General features: G+C 48.5%; 1 protein-coding gene across 4 annotated transcripts in view; it reads right to left on the reverse strand.

Annotated features, from left to right (window-relative positions):
• The window catches only part of CYTH1 (cytohesin 1), an 80,158-nt gene that overhangs the window by 19,265 nt on the left and 33,331 nt on the right, over window positions 1-27,562 (reverse strand). For 2 of the 4 annotated variants that reach the window (XM_025279617.3, XM_006064112.4), the window contains 2 exons: window positions 3,510-3,592; window positions 2,320-2,384 (listed from right to left, as the gene is read on the reverse strand). In XM_025279617.3, the coding sequence (XP_025135402.1) occupies window positions 2,320-2,384; window positions 3,510-3,592 (148 nt within the window). Of the gene's footprint in view, window positions 1-2,319; window positions 2,385-3,509; window positions 3,593-11,836; window positions 12,176-22,921; window positions 23,134-27,562 lie in introns of those variants that run through there. The other 2 variants (XM_044938633.2, XM_025279618.3) reach the window with 2 other exon arrangements.

Raw genomic sequence — 27,562 nt, forward strand, 5'->3', positions numbered from 1 at the left:
AAAAAGCAAGAGAGTTCCAGAAAACATCTATTTCTGCTTCATTGACTATGCCAAAGCCTTTGACTGTGTGGATCACAATAAACTGTGGAAAATTCTGAAAGAGATGGGAATACCAGACCACTTGATCTGCCTCTTGAGAAACCTATATGCAGGTCAGGAAGCAACAGTCAGAACTGGACATGGAACAACAGACTGGTTCCAAATAGGAAAAGGAGTATGTCAAGGCTGTATATTGTCACCCTGCTTATTTAACTTATATGCAGAGTACATCATGAGAAACGCTGGGCTGGAGGAAGCACAAGCTGGAATCAAGATTACTGGGAGAAATATCAATAACCTCAGATATGCAGGCGACACCACCCTTATGGCAGAAAGTGAAGAGGAACTAAAAGGCCTCTTGATGAAAGTAAAAAAGGAGAGTGAAAAGGTTGGCTTAAAGCTCAACATTCAGAAAACGAAGACCATGGCATCCAGTCCCATTACTTCATGGGAAATAGATGGGGAAACAGTGGAAACAGTGTCAGACTTTATTTTTGGGGGCTCCAAAATCACTGCAGATGGTGACTGCAGCCATGAAATTAAAAGATGCTTACTCCTTGGAAGAAAAGTTATGACCAACCTAAATAGCATGTTGAAAAGCAGAGACATTACTTTGCCAACAGAGGTCCGTCTAGTCAAGGCTATGGTTTTTCCAGTGGTCATGTATGGATGTGAGAGTTGGACTGTGAAGAAAGCTGAGTGCCTTAGAATCGATGCTTTTGAAGTGTGGTGTTGGAGAAGACTCTTGAGAGTCCCTTGGACTGCAAGGAGATCCAACCAGTCCATTTTGAAGGAGATTAGCCCTGGGATTTCTTTGGAAGGAATGATGCTAAAGCTGAAAGTCCAGTACTTTGGCCACCTCATGCAAAGAGTTGACTCATTGGAAAAGACTCTGATGCTGGGAGGGATTGGGGGCAGGAGGAGAAGGGGATGACAGAGGATGAGATGGCTGGATGGCATCACCGACTCGATGGACGTGAGTTTGAGTGAATTCCGGGAGTTGGTGATGGACAGGGAGGCCTGGCATGCTGCGATTCACAGGGTCGCAAAGAGTCGGACACGACTGAGTGACTGAACTGAACTGAGTCTTGGTTGCAGCACACAGGATCTTCAGTTGTGGCATGTGGGATCTAGTTCCCTGAGGTGAGGTGAGGTGAAGTCACTCAGTCGTGTCTGACTCTTTGTGACCCCATGGACTGTAGCCTACCAGGCTCCTCTGTCTATGGGATTTTCCAGGCAAGAGTACTGGAGTGGGTTACCATTTCCTTCTCCAGAGGATCTTCCCCACCCAGGGATCGAACCTGGGTCTCTAGTTCCCTGACCAGGGATCAAACCCAGGCCCACTGCATTGGGAGTGCAGAGTCTCAGCCCCTGGACCACCAGGGAAGTCCCTATTCACTTCTTTTAAGAGTACCCTTTGTAAGAGCAGAAATGGTAAATTCTGACAAACACCAACTTGTCCATTTCTTTGAAGCAGCAAAAATTTTTTTTTTTTAATGGCAAGTAAGAAAGCTGTAATTCAGAACTGGCAAAGCAGAGACTGGACATGATAAGCTGGCTGGTTTCTGCTGGACATGCAGCTTCACTAATCCATATGGCCCTGTGCACACAAGTTTAAAATAACAAAATCCAACGGTCTCCTGAAGCTAGACGGGGAGACTTAGGCTTAGAAAAATACAGACATGCAGTGAATTAGAAACAGCCCATTTACGACATTAAGCAGTTAGAAATGGTCTGGGAACCCCATTCAAAATTAAACTCTCAAAGCAACTAACATTTCATGTAGTTAAAGGAAAAAAAGAACCAGCAGACACGCCTTGGCACTTTGTGCTATAATCTCACTTCTGTGTTCTCTTAAGTGTTAGGGAGGCACAAGCAAGCTTGCAGTGATGCCTAGACACAACTGGGCCTCCAGCCTTCTGGAGCTGCATCAGCAGCATCCGTTAAGCTTTTCCTTTATCCAAAGCAAAAAATGGAAACTCTAAAATAGGAACCCAGTGGATAAGAGAAGAGAAGAAATAGTTCACACAACAATTTAAAGGCAGTTTAAGATTTTGGGGGACCTGCCAAGTTCTCCAGTTCAGCCTTTCTAAAAACATCAAAAGCCTTCACATTCAGGAGTCCCTGCACGGACGGCAGAAAGTATGGCTACATATGTGCTTGCTCAGAAAAGAAGGCAGAAGACGCACTTTCTCCTTAAATACGCGACATGGGCACAATTTCAGGCTGGCACTTGGCGATGCCACAACCACAAAACCACCCAGAAAAGGACAGACTCACCTTTCTTCTGTGGACCCCAGGTTTTCAATTTCATTAGCTACTTCTGCTATCTCATCCTTCAGCCTCTGCAAAACACACAGTCCAGAATCACCCAGAGGAAGATACAGATCAGATAAAAACCACAAAAATCTCCAGTAACTCTCTCTGATCAAAAAGTAAAACAGAGCAAACAAAACAAAGACAACGCCCCCCAAAACCTAAAAATTTTTGGAAAATTCGTCTGTTCAACAAATGTTTCTTGAGTTCCTACCAGACTGTAATCATTCTAGGGAATACAAAGAAGAAAAAGATAACATCCTGACCTCAAGGAGTTTAAAGTCTAGGAAAGAAGTTTATAATCATATACACTATGTAAACTATGTATTTTCCCCTGGAAAACAGCTGCCTGGACAGCCTGTCGCAGTGCATCTGCAGCTCACTGAAGAGGGGACAAACCAGGACAAACCAGTCCCCCAGGCACCCAGCGCCCAGCCAGCAGCGCCTGTACTGGGTCAACACTGCCGCCAAGTGGCCGGCAAGGAGAACGCCACTCCTGGCTGTGCCTTCCACCTCCTGCCCCTTCTAAGCAGGTCTGCACAGCGGACAGAGTTCACTGGCTTTGAGTGAAGAACTGCTATGCTTTTCCAGCATTTACCAGTGAGGTAGGATTCAAAGAACTAGGTAACAGCAAAGTACACTCACACCAGCACTGGAGCAGACCCAGTCTTTCCTCGACATGCTGCAGCTTGGAGTTACAGGGTGTGCCCCCTCCCTTCCCTGCCCTTGGGCTTCCAAATGTTTTACAGAGAATTCTAAAAGAAATGGCTTCCCCAAGGCCTAAAATAATTCAACTAATGACAACCTATCAAGAGGTGTTTTCACTCCTATCTTACAGAAGAAGAAACTAAAGTTTAAAGAACCAAAATTCTCCCTCTAGAATTGCCCTGCCAGAAAATGGCCACCAGGATGTGGACGTGGGTCTGCTTAGCCTGAAGCCTGGGTTCAAGTCACAGTCAGGAGACCTGGGGTCACTCTAGCCTGACAGCTGACCAGCTGGGTGCAGCTCACAGAGCACCCTCCACTTTGAGATTCCCTTCTCCCTTGTTGAGCAAAGCTGGTTGTCAATTCCGGCACCTGGTCCGAACTGTGGTGAGAGCAAGTCAGAAGGCGTCATGAGAAGATGTCTGGTCAAGATGCTGCCCAGCTCCTACCTGGATGTCGGCCAGCAGCTCCTGCTTTCTTCGCCGAATGTTCTCCAGCTCCTGGCGCTCCTCTGCAGTCAGGTCACTGGGAACTACAAAAAAGGAGGGAAAGGTTACTAAGAAAGCTTTTACCTTACCAAAAATAAATACAATTCAGACCACAAAAGGACAAAGATACCACAGAAGAGGCAAGAAGCCTGTGTCGGAAATGACCGACTGCTGGGGAGACTCTGGCTCCCATTCACCATCAGGTTGACCAAAGTTAGAAAGGACCACGGATCACAGAGAAAAGCTCTGATAAAGGAACAGCTGTCACACACACACACACACACACACACACACACACACACAAGAAAAGGCTGCCTGTGGTGAGATGAAGTTGGCTAAGAATGAAAGAGGAGGACCATTAATCAGGCCCCAGCCATTTCCATCCCACAGGGTGGGGGGCTCAGGCCCCTGGTTAACCAATCTCTCCGGGTCTCTGCTCCCTCACTGAATCCACCCTGACACGTGACAATGTCTAGGACCCTAGCAGGGAGGGGGAGGCAACTGCAAAGCAATGTGAATGACAGTCTTGTGCCACTTCTGGAGCGGGGAGGCTAGTATGTACAGAGAAAAAAATCTAGAAGGATACATCCCCAAATTGAAACAATGCTTAACTCTGGGGATGGGGTTATGGGGACTTTTCTCTCTGCTTTTTTGAACATTTTTGAATAATGTTTTAGAACGAGCTCTTATCATCAGAACAATTACTGCGGGCATCCATCTTTCGAGTAGGCGCCTAAGTGAGAACTGCTCCATGTGACGAGGTGGTCACGGGCCACGTGTGGGTAGTAAGCACTTGAAATGTGACTAGCCCAGTTTGAGATGTGCGGTGTATGTAAAAGACACACCAGACTGGACAAAAAAGTAACATATTTCTTTAATACTATTTTATATTGATGACACGTTGAAATAACTTGGTACACAAAATACAGTATTTTAATTGCGCTTGCAGAGGCTGCTAGAGAGGAACACTGCCCTTGTGGCTCGTGTGACATTTCTGCTGGGTGGCACAGAGGAATAGCTCGGCTTGAGAGTGAGGTCAGGGTGCACGACTCACCAGCCGTGCTGCTGAAACTGAACCTACTGCACTCAGAGAGCAGTTCTTCTCCCCGAATGTTTCATACAAATCATGTAAGACAGCGGAAGAAGGTAGAAACAAGAGACCACCATGATTAAGTCTCGGCACAGGTTAGTTAGCTATATCAGAGTCTCAGCTGACTTCTCCCTTTTAATCCAGTTTCCACCCTTGGAGTGGTTAACCAGGGGCCTGAGCCCCTCAGCCTGTGGGATGGAAATGGCTGGGGCCTGATTAATGGTCCTCCTCTTTCATGCCTAGCCACAGAAATGAAATCCACCCTTTCATAGAAAAGCGTCTTTCAAACTTCAAGACCCACAATTACGAAACGCATTTGACTTCACAACCCAATCTGCCCCAAACACAACAGTAACAAAATAATACTCTCATCATGTGAAATCCATTGACATTTCCTACTGTTTTAGTTTTCCTAACAGTAGCTTTAGCCCATGAAATTGATTTCATAGCCTAATAAATGCACTGCAGTTTGAAACACACTCCCAGTACACTAAAGGCTGGAAGACACAGCCACCTAGAGATCCCAACAGACCACCTAAATGCAGCCCAGGCCTTCCACATGAGGCTTCAACCGTGTCTCTGGGAAGCCAGGGAGAGCATTCCAACAGCTACTTAGGGAGAAAGTTAACTAACAACCGCTTAGCTCTAGTTTGAGCAAAAACCACTCTGAGAAACAACACAAATTCTACTGATTCACACCCCATTCTAGAGAAAAGCAAGCCTAAAGGGAATTTATTCTGCTTTTTCTGGACTTAACCAGAAAAATTTCTAGTCCATGAAGATGAGACGTTCCCTTTAAGAAACTAATTTTTTGAGGTTTGAAAAGACAAAGATTCATTCCAACATAACATGGTTTTGAGAATCTGAGGTAATAGTTCATCTCTTTAACAGCTATTCCACAGGGGAATGAACAACCAGGCTTTGACTGTGAACCAGAGATGGCCTCATCAGATCACCAATGAGTCTCACCCCAATCAGAGGCAGGACTACAGTCCCCATAACAAGGTGCATTTAAAGCAGAACCATGATAAGAAAAATTTGTATCTCAAGACTGCTGGGTACCCTAAGAAGTCAAATTTTATTGTTCCAAACTGGAAACTCTCAGTGGTGGCTTTCTTTTCAGAATCTAAGCACTCAGCTATTCTGGGTTAGCCTTCACACAGGACAGTTTTTCTGGAAGGCCATGAGAGAATAAATAGGAAAGAGCTGGAGCGTTTACAATGGAAGAAGGCATCGCTGGGTCTCCTCTCAGCAGAATAACAAGGCAGCTGGAAACAGGAGAAACAGAGGAGAGAGGGCATCAGGGTGCAAGCCACAGGCCAAGGGGAGGCACGGACGGAGAGGCATGACCTTGGTGCTGGGAGCAGCTCAGGAGAGATGATCAGCGCACACTCTGGTCTTGAGCGGCGCTAGTGGAGCACACACAGAGGCTCATCCAGGCTCCACAACAAAAGTTGTATGTAATCAGCTGTCAACTTGTGGAGTGGGGAAAGAGTGGACAGAGGCGAGAGGGCTGGAGGAGGGCAGGGGGCACACGAAGGGCAAGCAGGGTCCCTGTGTTTCCTCCTACAAAGGGGCAGGAGGCACTCATGAAAGACCACAGACAGAAATCAAGGTTGTGAATGTGTGTGTGAAAATCTCAAAGATGAAAATTAAGCGACCAAACATCTGTGATAAAGTATCAGACAGGGAGAGAGTGAGGAAAAAGAATGCTGCGAGTGAAGGAAATCAGGAGAGAGTCTTTAATAAAATAATCAGCAGGACAAGAATATTAATACAGACCTGGCAGCACCTACCAGAAGATCGAAAGTCAGAAAAAGTTAATTCTGAGTGATTGCTTCTGGGAAGGGTGTGTCTGGGAATGGAGAGAGATGGGGAACATAAGCTCCTGAATATCTGCTTTAAAAAAATACAGCTAGGTACAACTGGATTTTTTCTTTTTAATGAAAAATAAAAATGTTAATCTATGGTTATGAGAAAGACAAGCCTCCTATGTCCTGGTAGTCAGATGGACCTCTGTGCAGTTAGAACCAGCAAGATGTTCATTCACTGTTACTGTGAAGCAGTCCCCTGACATTAAGCCCGTGATTTCTAAATCACTTCTCCATTCTACATCTAGTCCCCCTCAAATCACAACACTGCTTCCTTTATGGGTCAATAAATCACCTAAGAACTTACGAAAAAAAGCAGATTTATATTTCATTTTTCTAGTGGAATTTTGTTCTCAGATGAGAAAAAAAAATCCAACATTTTAACAAATGTATTTTCCTTTGATTAAACTTATCAATGCAACACCAATGTTCAACTCAAGGCTTCATTCTCATATTGCCCATGAGGAAAAAAAAATTCACAGACAAAATGCTTAATTTCATTTAACAGCATGAAGAATCAAAACCACGGCTGGAGAGTGGAAGGAAAGAGGGGTCCCGAGGATCCTGGCTGGCATCTCCAGGACCCTGCAAGCCACCACCAGGACAGGAACAGCTGGTACTCAGAACCCGCCACATCCACCCCGAGATTCTGAGGAAGTGGCAGGGGCACCTGGCAAAGGCGTCTCTCTGCCCAGGCCCGGGCTCTCCTGCGTAGCCACTGGGGTTAAACTGTAAAATATCTGCTGATGGGCCAGATGGCAGAGCAACAAACAACTCCTCCCTCCCCCGACCGCCACGTGCTGCAGCCACACTTCTGTGCCAGGGAGGCAGCTAAGCCCTCTTCTCCTGAAAAGAATGGCAGCTAGGGAGGCAGCGGCCTGCACAGAAAGGACACAGAGCAGAGGGCCCGGAGGCCTAGGGAATTCATGCCTGCAAAGGTTAATTTACAAGGTGTCCTGCTTCCAGCACGGGGACCATTCCAGCAGCAGCCCCTCACCATTCCCTTGCAAGGCTCCAATCTAATGAAGGGGATTAAAGAGCCTATAACAACAAGGGACCATTGTACTCAGCTGTGAATAGGAAAGCCACACAAGGGGACCCTCTATTTATTTCTTTATTTAAATGTTGCTCTGCAGATTTAACCAGCAGAAACCCAGAGCTGCAACGTGCTCCATCCAGCACATACAAAGGAGGCTGTCTTAAAGGGACAGTGCCCTCCTTCCGGGCTAGGGGCAGGTAGAAATGCACAGGGCGGCATCGCTAGGTCCAGCTTCTCCAGCGCCTGAGGCCACAGGCAGGTGCCCAGAGACCTGCAGTGAAGTCCAACCGAAAAGAGAGATCTATTGACAGCAGTTTCCGTTCCACAAGAATACAGGCCAAAAGGGACCATGCTTGCTCTCTGTCCTTGGTCCCCAGGAGTGACATACATCAAAGTGTTGGAGGTGCGCTTTAGGGCCCAGACACAGCTCCCTCAGAGGCTCCAGCTACACTTGGTCCCACTGCCTAGATTTAAATTTGCCTTACCTTTTCCACCATAATCATTGAGCATCATCCTTCTTATACATAGCCCCTGCCTTTTGGTGATAACAAGGGTCCAAATTTAAACCAGGAGAGCAGGACAACATTTTAAAAGGCAGGTCAAGAGTCAGAAGGCCGTCCCTTTCCCCACATGTGGAGAGGGTAGACAGACAGGTCTGGCCCCCATGCAGCCCAGGAGGGTGCCACTGTGCAGACGGGCTTCCATCCCTCCAGAGCCTGCGCCAGGGGGCCCTGCTAAGCAAGGCTGGACGGACCCTTTCCAGGCTGGAGCTTCATGAAACTGAAAACACACGAGGCCTCAGAAACCACCCGCCCGCCTGGAGCCACAGCAGCCGGGTCAAGGATGCCGATTAGCAGATGCAAAAACTATTGTACACAGAATGGATAAGCAACAAGGCCCTACTGCAGAGCACAGGGAACTATATTCAATATATTGTGATAAACCATAATGGAAAGAGTATGAAAGAGAACGTGTATGTATATATACACACAAATATATATATATATGAATCACTCTACTGTATACCAGAAATTAACACAACACTATAATCAACTATACTTAATTGTTTAAAAAAAGAAAGAAAGGTAAATTAAGCACTGGACCTGCCTGTACCCTCTCCAGAAACTGTTACTAGCTCCAGAGGGAACACAAGCTATTTACGAACAGCTTTTGGGCTTAAGAGCACAAATCTGGGAAGCTGCCCATGACTGAGGGCGCTCTGTCCACTGCCTCCAGAGACAAAGATCAAAGAGCCTGCCGTGTGGCGAGTGCTGGTCACACACTGGGCCCTTCCTGACTCAGCCTGTGCAAACAGATCCTCTGGTCAGATCACTTGTTCTGCCCCGCCCTGGGTAAGTCACCTGGTCTCCCAGGAGATCCCAGAGCCTTCCAGTGTGAAAAAATTTTAAGGACTAGAAAAAAGTCAGGCTTTGGGTGACACACACACAGTCAGCAAACTTTCACAAAACTCTCAATTCTGACCTGACATTAGAAATACACAAGGTCAGATATTCTTGACAGGGTAAGAAAACAACCAAAATTCACAGGGTCTTTAACAACAGGCAACGTAGAGATGAGTGAAACAGAAAGATACAATGACTAAGGGGCTTCGCTGCCAGCCTCACACTTAAGAGACAGACCTCAGGGTGTTGTCAGACCAGAGGACACAGAAGGACGAGGAAATGGGATGTGACTGAAACCGGAAACCTGGGGACACATACATGGCCAACTGGGAGCTGACCTGATCACCTCACGACTTTACAGAAAGTATCCCAACCTTGGGGAACAATTCCTTTTCCCTCTGTAAGTCAAACCTATAGCAACCCTTTGTAAAATTTAATACCATATTATTCTGCCTTGAAAAGGAATGAAATCCTGTCACATGCCACAGGACGAAGGAACTCAGAAGACATTACGCTCAGTGAAATAAGCCAGCCACAACAGGACCAATCCTGGATGATTCCACTTACATGAGGTACCCAGAGAAGCCAAGTTCACAGAGACAGAAAGTGAACAGTAGGTGTCTGGGGGAGGGGTGAACGGGGAGCCAAAATTCAACAGGGACAGAGTTTCAGTTTCATAAAAGTTCTAGAGATGGATAATGGTGATGGCTGTACAACTATGTGAATGAATGAACTTATGCTACTGAACTGTGCACTTAAAATGGTAAATTTTATGTTACATATATTTCACCACAATTAAAAATAAATGAAACAAAAATTTTAATAGCAATATACTGAATTTCTGATTTCTGCTAAGCTTAGTCCCTTTTCTCAGAAGCTATGATCTGATTTTTGTATAAAGCACTTTAAAAGAAGTGTCTCACCACCAATTTACAGCCTGTGCTGTGCTTAGTTGCTCAGTCGTGTCTGACTCTTTGCAACCCCATGGACTGTAGCCCGCCAGGCTCCTCTGTCCATGGGGATTCTCCAGGCAAGCATACTGGAGTGGGTTGCCATGCCCTCCTCCAGGGGATCTTCCCAACCCAGGGATCAAACCCAGGTCTCCCACATTGCAGGTGGATTCTTTACTGTCTGAGCCATCAGGCAAGCAATTTACAGCCTAAGTGACTAAAAGAATGTAGACATACCAACAGGACCAAAAGAAATTAAATTGGCATGTGCTAGCATAACTGAGATTCAACATCAAAGGTGAAAGGCGCCTTCCAGCAAATTACCAATGTGAATATTTACTCTTGTAGCTTAAATTCTTTCCATATAAAAACCACTCAGTCTCCCACCTAGAAGTATATTAAAGATTTTATTCCTGTAGTCTGCATCTTTAAGGAAAACTTTATTCCTGTATCAATCTTATAGACATCTCATCTAACCACTAACCTAAAAATTCAGGCCTCCTTAACTGAGATGAGACACTGCCCAGGAGTTGAGGTTGGGCGCACCTGAGTGCGGCTTCACTGACCAGTGGTTTTGTGACCTGGGAAAAACCACCATCTCTCCCTACCTTGGTTTTCCTTAAGCAGGAATGGGCATGTCAGCATCCTCGCCTTTCCCAGTGAGAGGGTGTCTATTAAACAGCTCCATAAACTGCCTCATGAAAGCAAAGTATTTTATCATCTTACCTTACTTAGAGAAGGAATGGACACATTTTATCTAATAAAAACGAGAACTTGAAGACAGGTTTTTGTAATCAAAGGGAAATGAGATCAAATTTCAACATAGTAAAAGAGACAAAGTCATAAAATTGTATCCTAAAAGTTTGGTTTAGAAAATAAAGTTAACATCTGCTTTCAATAAAAGCTGAAAACTAGAAAACAATCATTTAAGAACCTCAAGCTTTTTCTAAAACCTGGCAGTGGTAATACGTGGTCCAGCTGGACTTCTGCAGCAGTTTCTTCCCAGTGCTCACACATCCAATCTCTGTCTCCAAGGCTGTTTCTGAAAGGGTCTCATGGACTGAAAGCAGCGTTGGAATCAGCTTGACAAGGAGAACCACGTTCCACCTCTGGCTTCTCGAGAAAGGAGCCCTCCACTCTCAAGGCAAGCCTGGGAGCTCCCATCCCAGCAGACAAACCCCACCGTCATCCGTGCCCTTCTCCTTCCTCCCAGGCAGAGCAAGCACGCCCCCTCCCCAAGCCAGCTGCCATCTGGGCACTGCACAGCTGTGCCACCACACCCCTGCCCTCCAAAAGAGAGGCTCGGTGGGGACCCGAGGCACATAGCTCAGTTCCCTCTCACCTTACTCACCTTCCTAAAACCTACGTGCATGCTGGCCCTTTGTAAAACCCTGACTATTTCTGCAGACTGAAACATTCCCCGTCAGCCGGACAGCTGGAACAGACCCATGGCAGCAAAATAAACAAGGGACTCCAGCTCCTCTTCTACGTGCATTTTTGGGAAGAGGGCTACTCATACCAGGGGAAGGTTCCCAAGTGTTTAATGAGTAAAATAAAAACTCCATGGGTGGGTTGGGAGGGGGATCTCTCAGAATCTGCCCCTCTGCTTTCTGTCCTCCTTTTTTTAACCTCATTCTAGCAGGACCATACAAATTGGTTATTAGCTTATTCCTTTATCTGGGGCCTAGAAGAAACCACACTGAAGGCTGAAACCTCTATAAGAAGCAGCTACTGGAAAAAAGAAACCTAGGAAGAGAGAGCAGAATGCGAAACCACACGACAGACATGCAGAGAAGCAGCTGCTGCACACATCAGGCTTGCCTGGCTCCGGGCTGGGAGAGGCCGGCAGCGGCGCATAGTAATAGCAGAGGGATTCACGCTGCACAGGAAGCTCCACACTGTGGGCTCACCCGCGCCACCCACCCGGCCTCTTACCCGGGGCGAGTCCCCTCTCCGGTGGCCCCAGGATCCCGGCAGCCCTGGGGCAGCGACGTCAACGCCCTGGCAGGTGGCAGCTGTCCGCTTCAGAGGCCATGGTGGCCCGGCACCGCGACCCCCCAGTCCCAGGCCCCCGGCCGCCCCGCCAGCGCCGGGTGGAGGCAGGGACGGAGCCCGCGCGGCATGTGCGCCCGCACTGCCCGGGCAGAGGCGGCAGCCAGGCGGGGACCCAAAAGCTGAGCAGAAACCCGGGTGCGGAGGAAGTCGATCCTGGTGGGGAAGGCTGGCGTGGTTGGAGATGGCCGCAGAGCCAGCGCCAGGCGGACACTTGGAGCGTGTGCTCAGTCCTCCAGGCTTATTTCCATGAATGCAATTACAGCGCCCCGCCCACCGCGCCCCCACTCGAGGCCTCCGAGGGGGAGGGGACGCGCCACGAGCCTTTGCTCACAGGCTGCAGCGGCTTTTTTCTCCCCCTTGGAAGCAAAAGACTGATGGTGGCTTCCCTGGGAGGGTGTTAACCCTTACTTAAGGTACCTCTCCTCCCCGAGTGGATAAACAGGAGGGTAGGATCCAGAACACAGACTATTCTGTCACCCAAAGCAGAAGGCCACCTCCCGTCTCCCCCTACCCCCTGACTCCCCCCCCACCCCTCCCACCCCCCCCCCACCCCTCCCACCCCCCCCCACCGCATCAGCAGACAGGGACACCGACCCTGACCTGCTGCTCCAACGTCCCCCCCCCCCACGCCCCACCCCCTTCTGGTCCTCTGCAGCCCTAAGCCCCTTGTCTCCAGGTGACCTGCTCCAGCCTTTTACTAAAACGGCCTGCCTCCTGCTCAGGCCACAAGCACCAGAGGCTCCAACCCAGCGCGCCAGTACACGCTGGTTAGGGTGAGTGGCCGGTGGGTCTAGGACAATACTGTAAGACGGCTGGTGACAAGAAATGTCACTACAGCCTGAGGAGTGGCTGTCCACCTCAAGGTGTGAGGATCACCAAGGGCATTGGCAGACACACACACCGGGGACCTCAGGCCCCAGAACTGGAGTCTGGAGGCTTAGGCCCCGTGTTAAAGCAGGACATGGGGTGATTGCAGGCTGTGTCTGTGAACTCCTCTGGGAAGCACTGCCTTTGACTAATAAGGGAAGAGATCTAAGGATTAAAACAAGTGCCAAATACACGAGGAGAAAAAGAGAAAATAAACCACTACACTAGATGAAGTTCTCCGATCTCAGCACTTCTGAGGTTTGGGGGCTCCTTCTGTGTGGGAGGGTATCCTGTGCCTTAGAGCACATTTAACTGCACCCTGGCCTCCACTCACTGGATGCCCACAGCAGCATCCAACCCTACCCCCTGAGAGGACAGCCCCACAGGCTTCCAGATATCCCAAATCCCCACAGGGTCAAACCTCCCTGCCTAAGAACCACCACTCCAGACACACAACAAAAAGAGGAAAAAAACTAAAAACCCCACACTCTGGCCTGCCTTCCAGTGCTCTGTCCTCAGGAAACTGCTGATAGACGGCTGACAGACGACTCCCTCCCTCCACTACACTAATGTGAGTTCCTCATCACCAGGACAAGGTCACCAGACTTGACCAACACTTGGGCTTTGCAGGCCCAGCCTGTCTTTAAAGAAACAGTCACAATATGAAAAATTTTATTTTTGTGTCATAAGAGTTCTCATCTAAAAGAATCATACCAAATCTATGAGAAATAAACCCTAAAATTATGAAATCTCTGTTTAAAGCTACAAAGGAAGACAAGTTTTCAACAAACGTGCCAGCTGAGAGTCCCTACTAGATACTGGGTCTGGTAAGCAATCACACACCACCTGGCTCCAGGGAGACAGGTTTCCAACCTATCTCCGTTTCCTTCTTGTTGTTCAGAGGCTCATCCTCCCCAACCATCAAGACCACCTCTTCCAGAAAGAACTCCCTCAGTTCACACAAAAGAACCGTCACTAAAGGGCTTCTTCATCTATACGGTCTCCTCTGAACGTGTTTGTATCACAAAGTTTAACACCTGGTTGGACACTGTCCTATTCGCAGGGGGGTTTCTGTCCATGAAATGAAGCTCTTGCCTTCCAGTAAAATATCATAAATATTCTCACAGCACTCTACACAGTCCTAAGGGCTACATCCCCCTTTTTGAGGTAACATCAAAACAGGCACACAAACCCTCCAGGGATTTAAAGGTCCCAGTAGGTGGATCCTGACATCACTTCCTGTGCACAACTCGGTCCATAAGGCACAGGCTCGCTGTGGCTTGTCCTGAACCCACCAGCTACAACTGAGCAACAGAGGATCCACTGCTGGGGCTGGACTTGCAACGTGTAAACTGGCAAAGACCTCAACGTGCCTCCAGGCCAGACTCGCTGGCAGCAAAGCCTACACCACAGTCAATTCTCTGCACAAACAGTATGATCCGAGGAAGCAAGGAGACAAGAAGTGACAGGGAAAAGCTACCGACAGGAAGTCTGCAGTGTGGCTCGCCTTATATCTACAGACAGATCTCAAATAAATAGCCCCATAATCAAGTTTATGAAATCACAGCGATGATTGGAGAAAAAGACTGGGCACAGGGTAGTAATCTCAGGAAATCTACCAACAGAGAAAATAAAAGCTTTAAAAAATTACTTTCTCAGACTCATACTCCAACAATCTTTTGGGGAAAAAATGGTTACCACCCATAAACTAGGTGCTGTATTAGTTACTGCGAAAGATACAGAGACAGTAAGACGTGGGTTTAGCCCCCAAAGAGCTTCTGTGTTCCTGTTCCTTTTAAAGAAAAAGAATCAAGCAGTGTATGTGCCAATGGAACACTGGTGACAGGTGCTGCGGGGTCAGCAACAGCAAAGCCGGCAAAGCCAGTTGTCCCAGAGGCCTCACGCTGCCCCAGAGGCCTCAGGCTGCCCCTGAGGCCGGGCCAGCGGGGAGAGGGCACAAGAGGCTGGGGACAAAGGACAAATGGGGATACAGAACAAACTGGAAACTCCTGGAAAAGCTGCACTAGTCAGAAATGGTGTCTTCTGAGTCTGGCCTGAAGACATCTGACTGGTGTCTTGGTGTCCTTTGAGTCTGGCCTGAACACAACATCTGACTGTTGTTGGACAGGCGGTGAGGTAGAGTCACAAGGGGTGTGGGCGCACCAGGAGAGAGGGATAGGCAGCATTTCTGGGTGACCAGAGAGAAGTGACAGGGACACAGGGCATTCATCTAAGGCAGCGAAACTTCAGCTCAGGAGTGGGGGCACAGAACTAAGTGTCTTCTGCCCCCTGACAGCTCAGAGCTTCCACGGCCACCCACCTGTGCTTAATTCCACAGACAACTCCTGAGAGGCAATGAATCAGTGTCTTTCAAATTATCAGCAACACAAACTTGTTAATCCTACGCATCCCCAAGCCCCCCATCCTCTGGGCAAAGGCCCCAGGCCAGCCTGCACTCCCACCTGCCCTGCTTCTGCATCACAGGAAATGCAAGCATGGACTTTTCAACCATTCTACTCCATTCCTTCTGCTTTAAAATGCTGAGTTACTCTTTAGTAGAAGCTAGGAGCATATACTGAGCAACTGAACTGAGGAGCGTATATTGGAGAAGGAAATGGCCACCCACTCCAGTATTCTTGCCTGGAGAATCCCAGGGACGGAGGAGCCTGGTGGGCTGCCATCTATAGGGTCGCACAGAGTCAAACACGACTGAAGCAACTTAGCAGCAGCAGGAGCATAAATGCTTCTTCAAAGCAGCCAAGACTGGCTTCTGTTCCCGCTGTGAGAAGGGCCAGAAGCAGTTGAGGGGGTGGCAGTTCCTAACTCTAACCTCAGACTGGAAAAAGTTGGCTCCTGGTGCCAGACATCAACCCTTCTCAGAGCTGCCTGAGGTCCAGAGAAGGCTCTCAAGGTTTGAGAGAAGCCTGAGAGCGGCTGCAGGCACCGACCCAGGCCCCTGCTCTCCAGGTCCCAGCAGCCCTGAGTCCGTTCACAGGCAGCAAAGCTGGGGCAGCAGGCAGCCCGCCTTCCAGATGGGGGCCTGCTCCCAGCCCCAGCACAGGGACTCATTCCTGCTGGGGCCACTCTCGGGGTCCTCTCCCTCCTGCCTTTGGCAGAGGGCACAGTAGGGCGGTAGAAAGGAGGGAGGGAGGCAGGATGCGGGCAGCTCTGCCCCTGGAGACACAGGGTAGCTCTGTGCCCTCCACCGCCAGCTCTGGAAGGCGAGCTGACCTGGGAGAGGGCACGGGCCTCCTCCATCTAATACAAACAGATCCTCACTCTAATCTACCCCCAAAGACCAGCAAATTCCCTGCAAGCTAGCGTGATTACCATGGCTGGAGAAAGCCACCAAGAAAATAAAACGATCTGAGCACAGGCAGGAGGACCCCAGTGGGGGAAGGTGGTCTTCAGTTTGTACATCGCTTTCTAAAAATACTATTTACATTAACAACAAGAGTTTTACAGGAAGTGTGACGGATAAAACGATATTAAAGTTCACATGGAAAATGCGTATGCGAATAGCACAGGCAACTATGAAGAGGAAGAAGGGTAATGTGAGAGAGCTGCTGCCAGAGATTGAAGTGTGGCGGTGGCGGCTAAGTCGCTTCAGTCGTGTCGGACTCTGTGCGACCCCATAGACAGCAGCCCGCCAGGATCCCCCGTCCCTGGGATTCTCCAGGCAAGAACACTGGGGTGGGTTGCCATTTCCTTCTCCAAGAGATTAAAGTGAGGAGTCAATAATTTGAAATTTCAGCAATAGAGAAGAAAAACAGCAGAAAAGAAACTCAAGAAATACTGAAACACTTCAAGTCATGAAGTCTCATAAAGAAAGTATTTTTAAAAGATACAAAAATATAAAGAAAAACAGGATTATTCAGTCAATGGTGGTAGGGCAATTAGCTACCCATTTGAGGGAAAGCTAAGCTGAATGCCTACCTCATTTATATCAGAATAAATTCTAGCTGAATCAAAGATTTTAATATAAAAAAAGAAACCACAGAAATTCTAGAATAAAGCATAGATTAATAAGGTCATAATCTCAGAATCTGTTCAATTTGCTATAATAAAGTGAAAGGCTTCAGAATGGAAAATCAAGTTCTATTGAACAACCAGGACAGCAGATGTGCAACACCTGTGACAGAGGCGCACGCATTTCCGAAGGAGAGCACCACACAGAGCTGTGAGACCACGGCGCACAAGCCGCGAAGGCCAGAAAAGGCAGACGCGGAAACACAGCGGCCAGACGCGAAGGACGGACGCTTCAACCCTCCAGTTAAAGCTTCCCGAGAGCTTGGCAGAAACAAGCGTCTACCAACGGCCCGGAGGGTCCAGGCTCCGCTGGGGGAGCGGAGAGGGCGCAAACTTCACGCAGTACTTCTCCATTCAGCAACTGCATTTGAGAACTTACCCAACAGACATGTTGTCAAAAGTGCAAAAGTGAAAGCTGCTGCTGCTGCTGCTGCTAAGTGGCTTCAGTCGTGTCCGACTCCCTGCGACGCCATAGACGGCAGCCCACCAGGCTCCCTCATCCAGGCAAGAATACTAGAGTGGGTTGCCATTTCCTTCTCCAATGGAGGAAAGTGAAAAGTGAAAGTGAAGTCGCTCAGTCGTGTCCGACTCTTAGAGACCCCACTGAACTGCAGCCTACCAGGCTCCTCCGTCCATGGGATTTTCCAGGCAAGAGTACTGGAGTGGGGTGCCACTGCCTTCTCCTAAAAAGCTATTTACACACAATTTGGTCGTTAAAAAGAGTAAGCTGGTCACAGATGATGGCACAGAAAGATGTCCCAGACACGGTGCCACGAGAAGGAACAGGACACCACGCATGTGACACCGATGCTGGGAAAGGCACAGATCTGAGAAGGATGCACTTCAAACTGTCGACAGGGACCCTCTCCAGAGACAAGGAGTGTGGACAGGGAATGAATGGAGGCAGCGATGCCGCACTTTATACCCTTGTTTATCTGGATCCAAAACTAAGGCAAAATTTTATGCTGAAATCTCTATTCAGAAAAGAATACGGAAATGTCACCAACCAATTACCCCAAAACATTTGCTCAGCTTACACCTAAGTATTTCTTTTGTGGGAGGAACATACTTGGAGTCCTGTTATATATAATGGCGTGTGAAATCCCTGGGGGGAACTATACCATCATGCTGTGTTGTCTATGTAGGATTCCACTGGACTTCCATGAATCAGAATCCTGAACTCTTAACAGAAGAGACAAAGGAGAAGAGACTCAAGATGCCAGAAAGAGAAGAGATGCAGAAACAGTCGCCAACTTGGAAAAGAAATGTGCTATATTTTTCTGGGTCAGAAGTTAAGCTTTCATGATTTCTCTGTAGGGTAAGGAAGGAAGGCCATACAGAAGTCAAGAAATTATCTTCGGAAGAAGGGAAGGAAGTGGCGGGGCGAGTCCTGACCATGAGCAGAGCTGAGGGCAGCAAGCCTGACTTCTGTGTCCCTCCTCCCTGGTGTGGCACAACCAGCACGGGCTCAGGAGGAGGACAAGTGGGTCCCAGGAGCAGCGAGTCTCAGCAGCGCCGCCCAGTGCCAGCCCCAGGGGAGCTCCACGTGCCCTGGGAGCCAGGGCCCCACGAGCCTGAGGCCCCTCCGCACTAGTGACAGCCCCAGCTGCAAGGTGAAGCCATCTGAGTCCCCATGAGCGGAGGCTCTTCACAAGGGAGCAGGAGAAGACAGAGCTGTTACAAGCATCTTTCTAAAAAGGAAAGCTCAGCTTGGCTTCAGCAAACAGAGAAGCAAAGACAAGAACAGTGTACATTCAGTAAAGGTGCCTTTGGAAGGCTGTCAAAATGCAAGGGAAAAGTGAGAAATGGATACTATATAAAATGTGCAGAAGGTCTAGCCCTCCACTTTTAAGGTAACCAGCAGCAACCTATATGTAGGTCGAGTCAGCCCCTCCCCATCACCACCACCAACACACTCAGCAAATCTTCCAGAGCCACAGGAAGGGCTGGGTGGCAAGGTCCTAATGCCTCCTGTCCATATCTACCGCATCTCCCTTGCCCTCGGCTCCGTGGCCCACTCTACAGGCTGGAGGATGCCAGTCCTGCGTCCTGCCAAGACCATACTCCCTGCCTGTTCTTTCCACAATGCTGGCTCCTCAGACAACTCCACCTGCTGCCCTCCACACCCCACCTGCCTCCTGGATGCTGGGTCCTGACCACCGACAGCCAGCCCTATGCTTTTATGTTCCACAGCAAAGAGAACTTGGGAAGCTGTGGAAAGCCTCACATGACATATAAAGGTCCACTCTTTTCAGAGCAGAACCTGAGCCTCATTTCTTCAACCTCCTTCATCAAGAAGAAAGGGCAGTCCTGACCCTCTGTTCAGCGCTGCAGGCACTCACGCTGGTGTGCTCCACAGACAGCCTATGAGATTGAGACCAGAGCCTAAGAAACCCAGACCAGAGAGAGGCCTCTTCAAAACCGGTCCTGGCAGATGGTGATGCAGGTCTGCTGAGATGTGTGCTTTGTGCAATGCCAAGAGCTCTTGCTTAAAAATAAAGATGTAACCGTTTTTGGTTCTGCAAAATACGAACTCAACCGGTGAGGAAGGGAGTAGGGAGTATCTATGGGGTGTGCACTTGCAGCACCTCTGCTCTCCGGACTAGAACTCCCCCAGCCCCGGCAGCCTGCCCAACGTGAGGACTAGAACTCCCCCAGCCCCGGCAGCCTGCCCAACGTGAGGACTAGAACTCCCCCAGCCCCGGCAGCCTGCCCAACGTGAGGCTGGAGCAGTGCAAGGACCACACTGAGGGTGGGGGAAGGGGTGAGCTACCACCGGGCACAGCGTTTCAGATGCAACCCGAGAACCCAGTGTCCTACAGGAGAGATGCTCTACTTAATTCCATTTGTCAGTATGTTTTCCTACAAATAATACTAGCTTATACACATATAAGATCCACAGCCTAAAATATTTTTTCATTTCCATTATTTGAACTTGACGACAAAGCCCAATTGTGAACTTTGCACACTTCCTGACAGTGAACTATGTATGCAGTGTTACTTCCAGTTTAGAGATGAGATAAGATCCAATGAGTATAAATAATCCAGGAACAGACCAAGTCCAACTCAAACTCTCTGGCTGAGCCGTCAGCTCTTTCTTTTCTCTCCCCAGAATAATCAATCGTGCCACGTCAGCTCAGCACTCACTGCGCATCTGCATGTGCCCGGCCAGCGCTGGGGCTGGGATTTAAAGAGCTCAGCAGGGGCTCCCAGCAGGGCAGGCGGGCGACCCCTCAGCAGCAGCACAGGCGGCCACCTCGGCCAGGCTGCTCAGGACTTGGACAAGCCTCGGAGCCTGCACTTGAGGACCGATGCAGATGCAGAGAGAATGTGGATGCACGGATCACACAAACGGACGAGGCTAGGGTGGCTGCGTGCCTGGGGACAGTGAGCACAGCTCCGCTCAGGGCCCGGGGCACCCGGCAGAGCCTGAGCTGTGCTGGTGCGAGTCCCGTGTGCCCCTCAGCAGGGAGCTTGGATCCCAGTCCTGAGAGAAGGTTCAAAGGCAAAGCAAGGGGGTCAAACATTCCAAAGGTAACAGCTAAAAACAGCCTCAGATGGCTAAGAAAACAGTGCTCAATTCAGTGTAATGGTTAAGTCTCACACACCTGCATAACTGGACACTATCCTTACACACATGTGCATAACTGGACACTGGTTAAGTCTCACTTACACACACCCGCGTAACTAGAGTGGAACCTGATGAGCCTAAGTAAGAGGGAAGGACAGAGGCAAAGCCATGTCTGTAACTGAAGGACTGCAGACTCTCATGCAGCAGGTAAGATCTGACTTCTTTAGAGACATTTTTTAAACCTTCATTCCCCTGTGTTGGGTGGCCCTTTGGGTGACAATCTAATCAATTCAGCTGTGTGAGGAGCACACGCTGACACTTCACCCGCCCTCCCAGGATGCTGGGGACCGCCCCGGGAAAGTCCATTTGCTCCCTTCACTTTCACACATGCCCGATGCCATCTCTGTCATCTCATCTCAGTATCTAGGGGCAAGTATCTTAGCAACACTGCACCCCCCCCAATGTCTCAAACAAACAACAAGATGAAACATTCCGGGGCAGGGGGTGCTGAGGGAAATGGAGAACCACCCATTCTGAAGACTACTTTTTCAAAGCAAAGTTGCCCATTAATTCTATCTCTAAAAATTGATTTCTAAATGCCCTAGCCCTACTCCCACCCATGAATCGAGGGCACACACACTGAGCAGTTTATGTTGAATGTTAAAGCCTCTAGGATGGCCAGAAGCTGACAGCATGGAACCCCTTGATTCTGACTTTAAAGTGACTGTTGGCACCACCTCAGGGAGTCTGAAGCCAGGCCACCAGGAAGGAGCAGCGGCAAGTAAGAGGGAAGAACCAGCTCAGTGAGCAGCGGTCACCCTCTGCTGAGGCCGGGCCAGTGCACCCTGACCACCTCAGCATCATCCACCAGTGTCCTCCTCCCCTCTCACAAGGGTCCCCTTTCAAGCTAGACACCTTGGCTACCGTGGACACACCTCTCAGACACAACAGCTCCCACGGGGGCAGTTCAGCTCTGACGGAGAACCGCTTCATCATCATCCCCTCCTCACATGCCGGGTGTTGTCAACACCAAATCCCCCCCCCACAGGCTTTCACACACAGTATAGCTTTTCGAGCCACCCTGTGGGGTATGGTCCACAATACTGTCTGACACAAAGATGAAACTTCACATACATTTTACAGTGAACCAGATAAGGGAAAAGATAAAAACGACCCCTAAAGTTCATTATCACTTTCACAAAATCCATTTTGAAAAACAGCTTAATATTTATTCCTGACTTATTCATATCATCCAATACCAGCTACAAACCAATATATATTTTGCTTTTTGTCTTAAAGGCACTAAAACATGGCCATCTGGGACTTTCCAGGTGGCACAAGTGAATCAGAATCTGCCTGTCAGTGCAGGAAACCTCGGTTCAATCCCTGGTCTGGGAAGATTCCACGTGCTGCTGAGCATCTCAGCCCATGCACCACAACTATCGAAGCCTGCATGCTCTAGGGCCTCCAGCCCCAACTGATGAGCCCCCGTATGGCAGCTACTGAAGACCGTGCACCTAGAGCCAGCGCGTCGCAGCCACCGGGCCTGCGTGCTGCAGCAACCGGAGCCCGCACGCCTCGAGTCTGTGCTCCACAGCAGGAGCAGCCACCTCGAGGAGACGCCCGTGCACCGATGCTAGAGCACAGCCCCCGCTTGCCGCAACTAGAGAAAGCCCGTGTGCAGCAACGAAGACGCAGGGCAGCCATTAATAAATAAATAAAACGTAGCAGTGTGTACGTGTCAAAAACAAATCAAAAACAAAACAAAAAATACATGGCCATCTGATGAAAGTATCACAATAAAACATACACAGACCCACACACAAAACTTCAAGACATTGGAGAGCCCTGACCTAGGGTGCTTTAAAGCCAGTTCTTCTGCAAAGGCTTTTGGGATTTAGAATCCACAAAACTTGTCACCCCTTTACTCTTAGCTTCACTGTTTACAGTGTAGGTGTGGAGAAGACAAAGGAAGTTCCCCAGACCCTGCAAGGCTTCAGTCCTTACTTACCTAATACCAAAAGAGGAAGATCAAACAACTACGGATTCCCTCTGTTACATTTTTATTTAATAAAAAGTTATTATTCATCCTGAACCTCACGGTTATTATTCATCCTCAGGTACTTTCAAACTTGGTCTCTAACATCTTTCCTTTTTTAGTGTCACACTGGTGTACACGCAACTTTCAGCGCTTCTAAGACTGTTATTCAGACTCAGGAAGTCAGACGCCATCGCCAAGTAGGAGGGCAAACGCCACCAAGACGCACCCAGGGCGGATCCCCAGCAAGAGGCAGAGTGGGGGTGGGGGCTGGGGGACACTTTCAGTTTAAAAACACAGTCTCTCTCTCTCTCTCTCTCACACACACAAGCAAGAGCCTTTCAGTTGGCACTCCTCAAGGGGCTGCAAAACTGTCGTCACACAACACATGTCGTCACATGTTGATCAAAAGAGATACCTAAACCTCGCCCCACACACCCAGACCAGGCCTGGGACTCACCATCCTCTTCTTCGGTTTTAAGGACCATCTTTTCTGTCACAGCAGGACCCTGAAGGCTGCCGGGGTTTGTACTCCTGGGAGGCCGGGTGGGGCGGGAATACCTGTGGGCCGTCCAACACTGGGACAGCTCAGCGCTGCTTCCTGGACTGCCGGGGAACTCCCTGGCAGCACTCCTGGACCAATCAGCCTCCATCCACAGAAGCGTCACTCCCAGTTCACTGCCACCACCCAGTTCCTGAAGTCAAGCTCAAGGAGCTCCCCAGAGGTTAACCACCTCCTCCCTGGAAGCAGTCTGAGGCTGGAGTCCAGTGAGGAACAGCGGCACTTCTGGTCTCAGACTCACCCAAAGCAATAGACAGGGCTGGCGTTTCTCTCTTCACTTCCCAAGTACTTTCTTAGAACAAAATGACTTAAAAACACTGGGTTGTCTCACAGTGAGGTAACAGCGCATTTCCCAGGAGTGTGACTAAGAGATCATAATCATTACAGTATGTTATGAGGTCACAGGATAAAAATAGGAGGCAGATTTTAGAGGCAAAAAAAAAAAAAACCCTAAGACAACTAAGGGCATCATTCCCATATAAGTTCAACTTCATCCCCATTCTATGTTCTAATATATTGCACCAAACTGTTCTTTTCTGCATATTCTTAATATATTCATGACACGTTTATTGTTGAAATTAGATTATAGTAGTTGGGGGGGGGGCCTTAATCCTATCACTCAGGGATAACCACTGATGACATTTCAGTACATGTTCTTAATATTTGTCCAGATTTTTGTTTTCTATATTATATTCTCATTCTTACATATTTAACTCTTTATATATATATATATATCTCAACATCTATATCTCTCATTACAGCTGCCATATTTACTACATAACCACATATACTATATAATATATGAAATATATTTATCCTTCTCTTAAGATATATTCACCTCAAGAGATAAGTATACAGATAGTCTGTGACTTTCAATGATTGACTTTTTTTGTGGCTGTGCTGTGGGACATAAGGGATCTTAGTTCCCCAACCAGGGATCAAGCCTGTGCCCGTGCAGTGGAAGCACGGACCCCAAACCACTGGACTGCTCGGGAAGTCTCACAACGGTTGACTTACGACTTTTCAATTTTATTATGGCGGGAAAGTGATACACAGTCAGTAGAAACTATACTCTGAATGTTGCTCTTTTCTGGGTTAGCAATACATGGTCCGATCTGCTCCTGTGTTGCTGGGCAGTGGCAGCGAGCACAGCCCCCAGTCAGCACACTGTCACGAAGGGGAACAACCGACACTCTTACAACCACCCTGGACGCAGACAACTGTTGTTTCTTCTCACTGTGTCAGTACAGTGCTCAAGTCGTTACAGCAGACAGTCGACACAGGCTGCGTGTTAGGTGATCTGGCCCCACTGTAGGCTGCTTTACTGCTCTGAGCACACCTAAGGTAGGCTGTGCTAAGCTGTGCTGTTCAGTTTGGGTGTATTACATACACGTTGACCTATGACATTTTCAACTTATGATGTGTTTATCAGGATGTAACCTGAAAGAAAGCTTCCGTGAATATTCACATAATGTCTTTTTCTCAGCCTAACACCCACATCAGTCGCAATCCCAAGGAGACAGACACACACTCAGAGTGGGAGTGTGGACAGGAGAGAGGGCAGTCTAGAAAAGTGAGGGCAGGGTCTGGGGAGACCACAGGGAGAGACGCGGCCCCAGGGCCAGTGCGAGGGGGCGGCCCTGACCAGGCCAGGCCTGCCGGGTGGTGGAGTGGAGGGGACCCCTGACCTCAGCTGACTGGTGGGGAGTGTCCCCCAGCCCGCCAGCCTCCTGGACAATCCAAAGGGCCAGAGGGCTGGGGAGAGTGAAGAGAGTGGAGCTGGGAGGGCACAAACCCTCACTGACCTAACGGACCACACAACCCCCAAGGCCAGGAGCCAGCCCTGAAGTCCTCAGTCCCGTAATCACCACAGTGTCAGGACCCTCTTCCTGGGACCCTGTGCCTCTCCAGGCTCATCTCTCACCACCATGCCTAGTTTGTTCTCTAAGCAAAAGACACACACATCACATAAAGCAAGTAGTACCTAGGGTTTAAAACAGAAAACCAGTTTCCTGCCCTGCTCCCCTCTCCCCCACCTAAAATCACGCTCCACAGATGTAGGTCTCTCGGCTATTTCTTCTGCTCATCATCTCCCTGTTGTGAAATAACTAGTTATACCACTTGTTCTCGAGTATTCAACTCTATACATCAACTGCCTGCCATGGAAGATGAAAACTCGGCTTCTGCTGCCACACCTCAGCCACGTGTGCGTGCACACACACACACCCCTGCACACACGCACACACCCCTCACACACACACACCCTTGCACACACACCCCTGGTATAATCAGGCAAACATTTTTGGTAAAATCAGTATTTAGTATTCCCATAAATACTGCTCAAAACCTAGCTACATGATGTACTATGATTAAAATAACCACATAACGGCATTAAGTGGCCTTTTTGTTTCTCTCAGTGCCAAACTCTCTACCATGCTATGAAGCCGTCAATATGGTCAACCCTGTGCAGTGGTCTGTCTTCTGAGACGGCCTCCAGAAACCTCCACGCTTCCGCTCAGCCTAGTCTTGCGGTTCTGAGGCCCAAGTTCTGGGGACCACTCTGTGCGCTCCCTCTGCTGCTTCCCACCACTGCTCCTGAGTCTCTGATTCAATGTTTTTTTTTTTTCCTTTCTGGGGATTACTCCCTCATTTTGGTGGAGCACATCCTCTCACAACTAACAGAGGGGCTGTGAAGGAGCGGGCTTTCATCACCGGGGCTGTGAATTTTGCGCCTCTTCTCTTACACCTGGCACTTTGGCTGGGTGTGGCACTCTGAGTGAAGCTTAATCCCTGCCGCGTGGTGGAGGTGCCCCCTCACTGTTCCCTCTTCCGGTGCTGCTGTTGGCAGTGGTGCCACTCTGATGCCCAAACTTTTGTATGTGACACTTTCCCCTCTCAGGAAGCTTTCAGGACCTTCTCTCTCTGCAGACTGTTATGAAATTGCATATGTTAGCCATCGGGTAGAACCTATGCCTGAAATCTCCCCCCACCCCAGTTCTTGTATTTTGACATTTTTATAAGCAACTGGACCTCTCTTGTGGATCCTTTAATTATTCTTACCTATTCACTCCTACTTTTCCTCTTCTTTTTGAGCTGCTTTCTAGGAAATATTCTTTCAATGGACCAAATGTTTGTGTCCCCTGATGCACAACGTGCTGGTATGGAAATGGAGCCTCTGGGAGGTGACCAGGTCATGACAGTGGAGCCACCTGAATGGAATTAGTGCCCTTATATGAAGCGGCCAGAGAGTTAGCTAGCTCTCTTTCTGCCATGTGAGGACACAGCAGGAGTGCAGCTCTCTATAAACCAGGAAGGAGGCCCTCACCAAGAGTCCCATCCAGCCAGCACTGAGATCTTAGACTTTCAGCCTCTACAACTGCGAGAAACAAACATCTGTTGTTTAAGCCACCCATCCTGTGCTACTTTGTTACAACAGCCTGAACTAAGACAATTCTCTGCTTTATCTTCCAATCTTTCTATTTGAATGTTCTATTTCTGGTATTTGTTGTTTGGTGGCTAAGTCATGCTAGACTCTTTGTCACTCCGTGGACTGTAGCCTGCCAAGCTTCACTGTCCATGGGATTTTCCAGGCAAAAATACTGGAGTGGGTTGCCATTTCCTTCTCCAGGGGATCTTCTGGACCCAAGGACTGAATCTGCGTCTCCTGCATTGCAGGCAGATTCTTTACCACTGAGCCATCTGGGAAACCTATTTATTTTATTTTTAATCTGCAAGAACTCACTTGTAATCTCTGAATGTATCTTTTTGATAGCATCCAATTCTTATTTCATTAATATAATTTCTGAGACTCTTAAGTATACAGTTTTAAAGTTTTCTTCTATATCGTCCATGACCTGTTTCCTCTAATTTTTTTTCTTCTGTTTACTTTGTTCTATTCATGTTCAGGGATTTTCTTTAAATGTCTAGTAAACAGAGGCTATTTCTTCATATTTAAGAGAGAGGCACTGACAATCTGATTAAAAACTGTGTAGTACCTATGGCCTGTTGAGTGGTGAGTGTCTTTGTAAAATAATAAAGCAATTAACACGTACAGACCCCACATGTAGGGCTCTGTAGGTTCTTGTCTTGAGCAGTGACCTAAAGACAAGATCTCCAATAAAGCTGGCCAGCAGCACCTGGGCAGGTAAGTAGAGAGAGAGAAAGGGAAAGGAGCTCCTAAGTAAGTACACAGACTTTCACTCAGTCCCCTTACAGCCTGATCTCCATGTTTTACCAAAGGGAAAGAGAAATCGCCTTGCTACAGGAGATGGAAAATAACTGGGTGTCTTAACTTCCTGTCATGACTTCAGACCCACCCTCCGGTTTCTAGCGTCATTCCATATCTCCAATCTCAGAGGAATTTCTGAGATTTGAAGATATGGCATTTTGTTTCATGATGACCTCCTTCTTTGCAGCTTAGATCTTTCCTCATAAGCTGCGAATAGGAAGGGGTTGGAGAACACAATCATGCAAGTGTCCAAAAACCCACAGAAGTGTATCTGTAAGGTGACATAGAAAGTGACAAAGACCTCAACTTTC

Source organism: Bubalus bubalis, chromosome 3 (genome assembly GCF_019923935.1).
Source record: "Bubalus bubalis isolate 160015118507 breed Murrah chromosome 3, NDDB_SH_1, whole genome shotgun sequence".
NCBI lineage: Eukaryota > Metazoa > Chordata > Mammalia > Artiodactyla > Bovidae > Bubalus > Bubalus bubalis.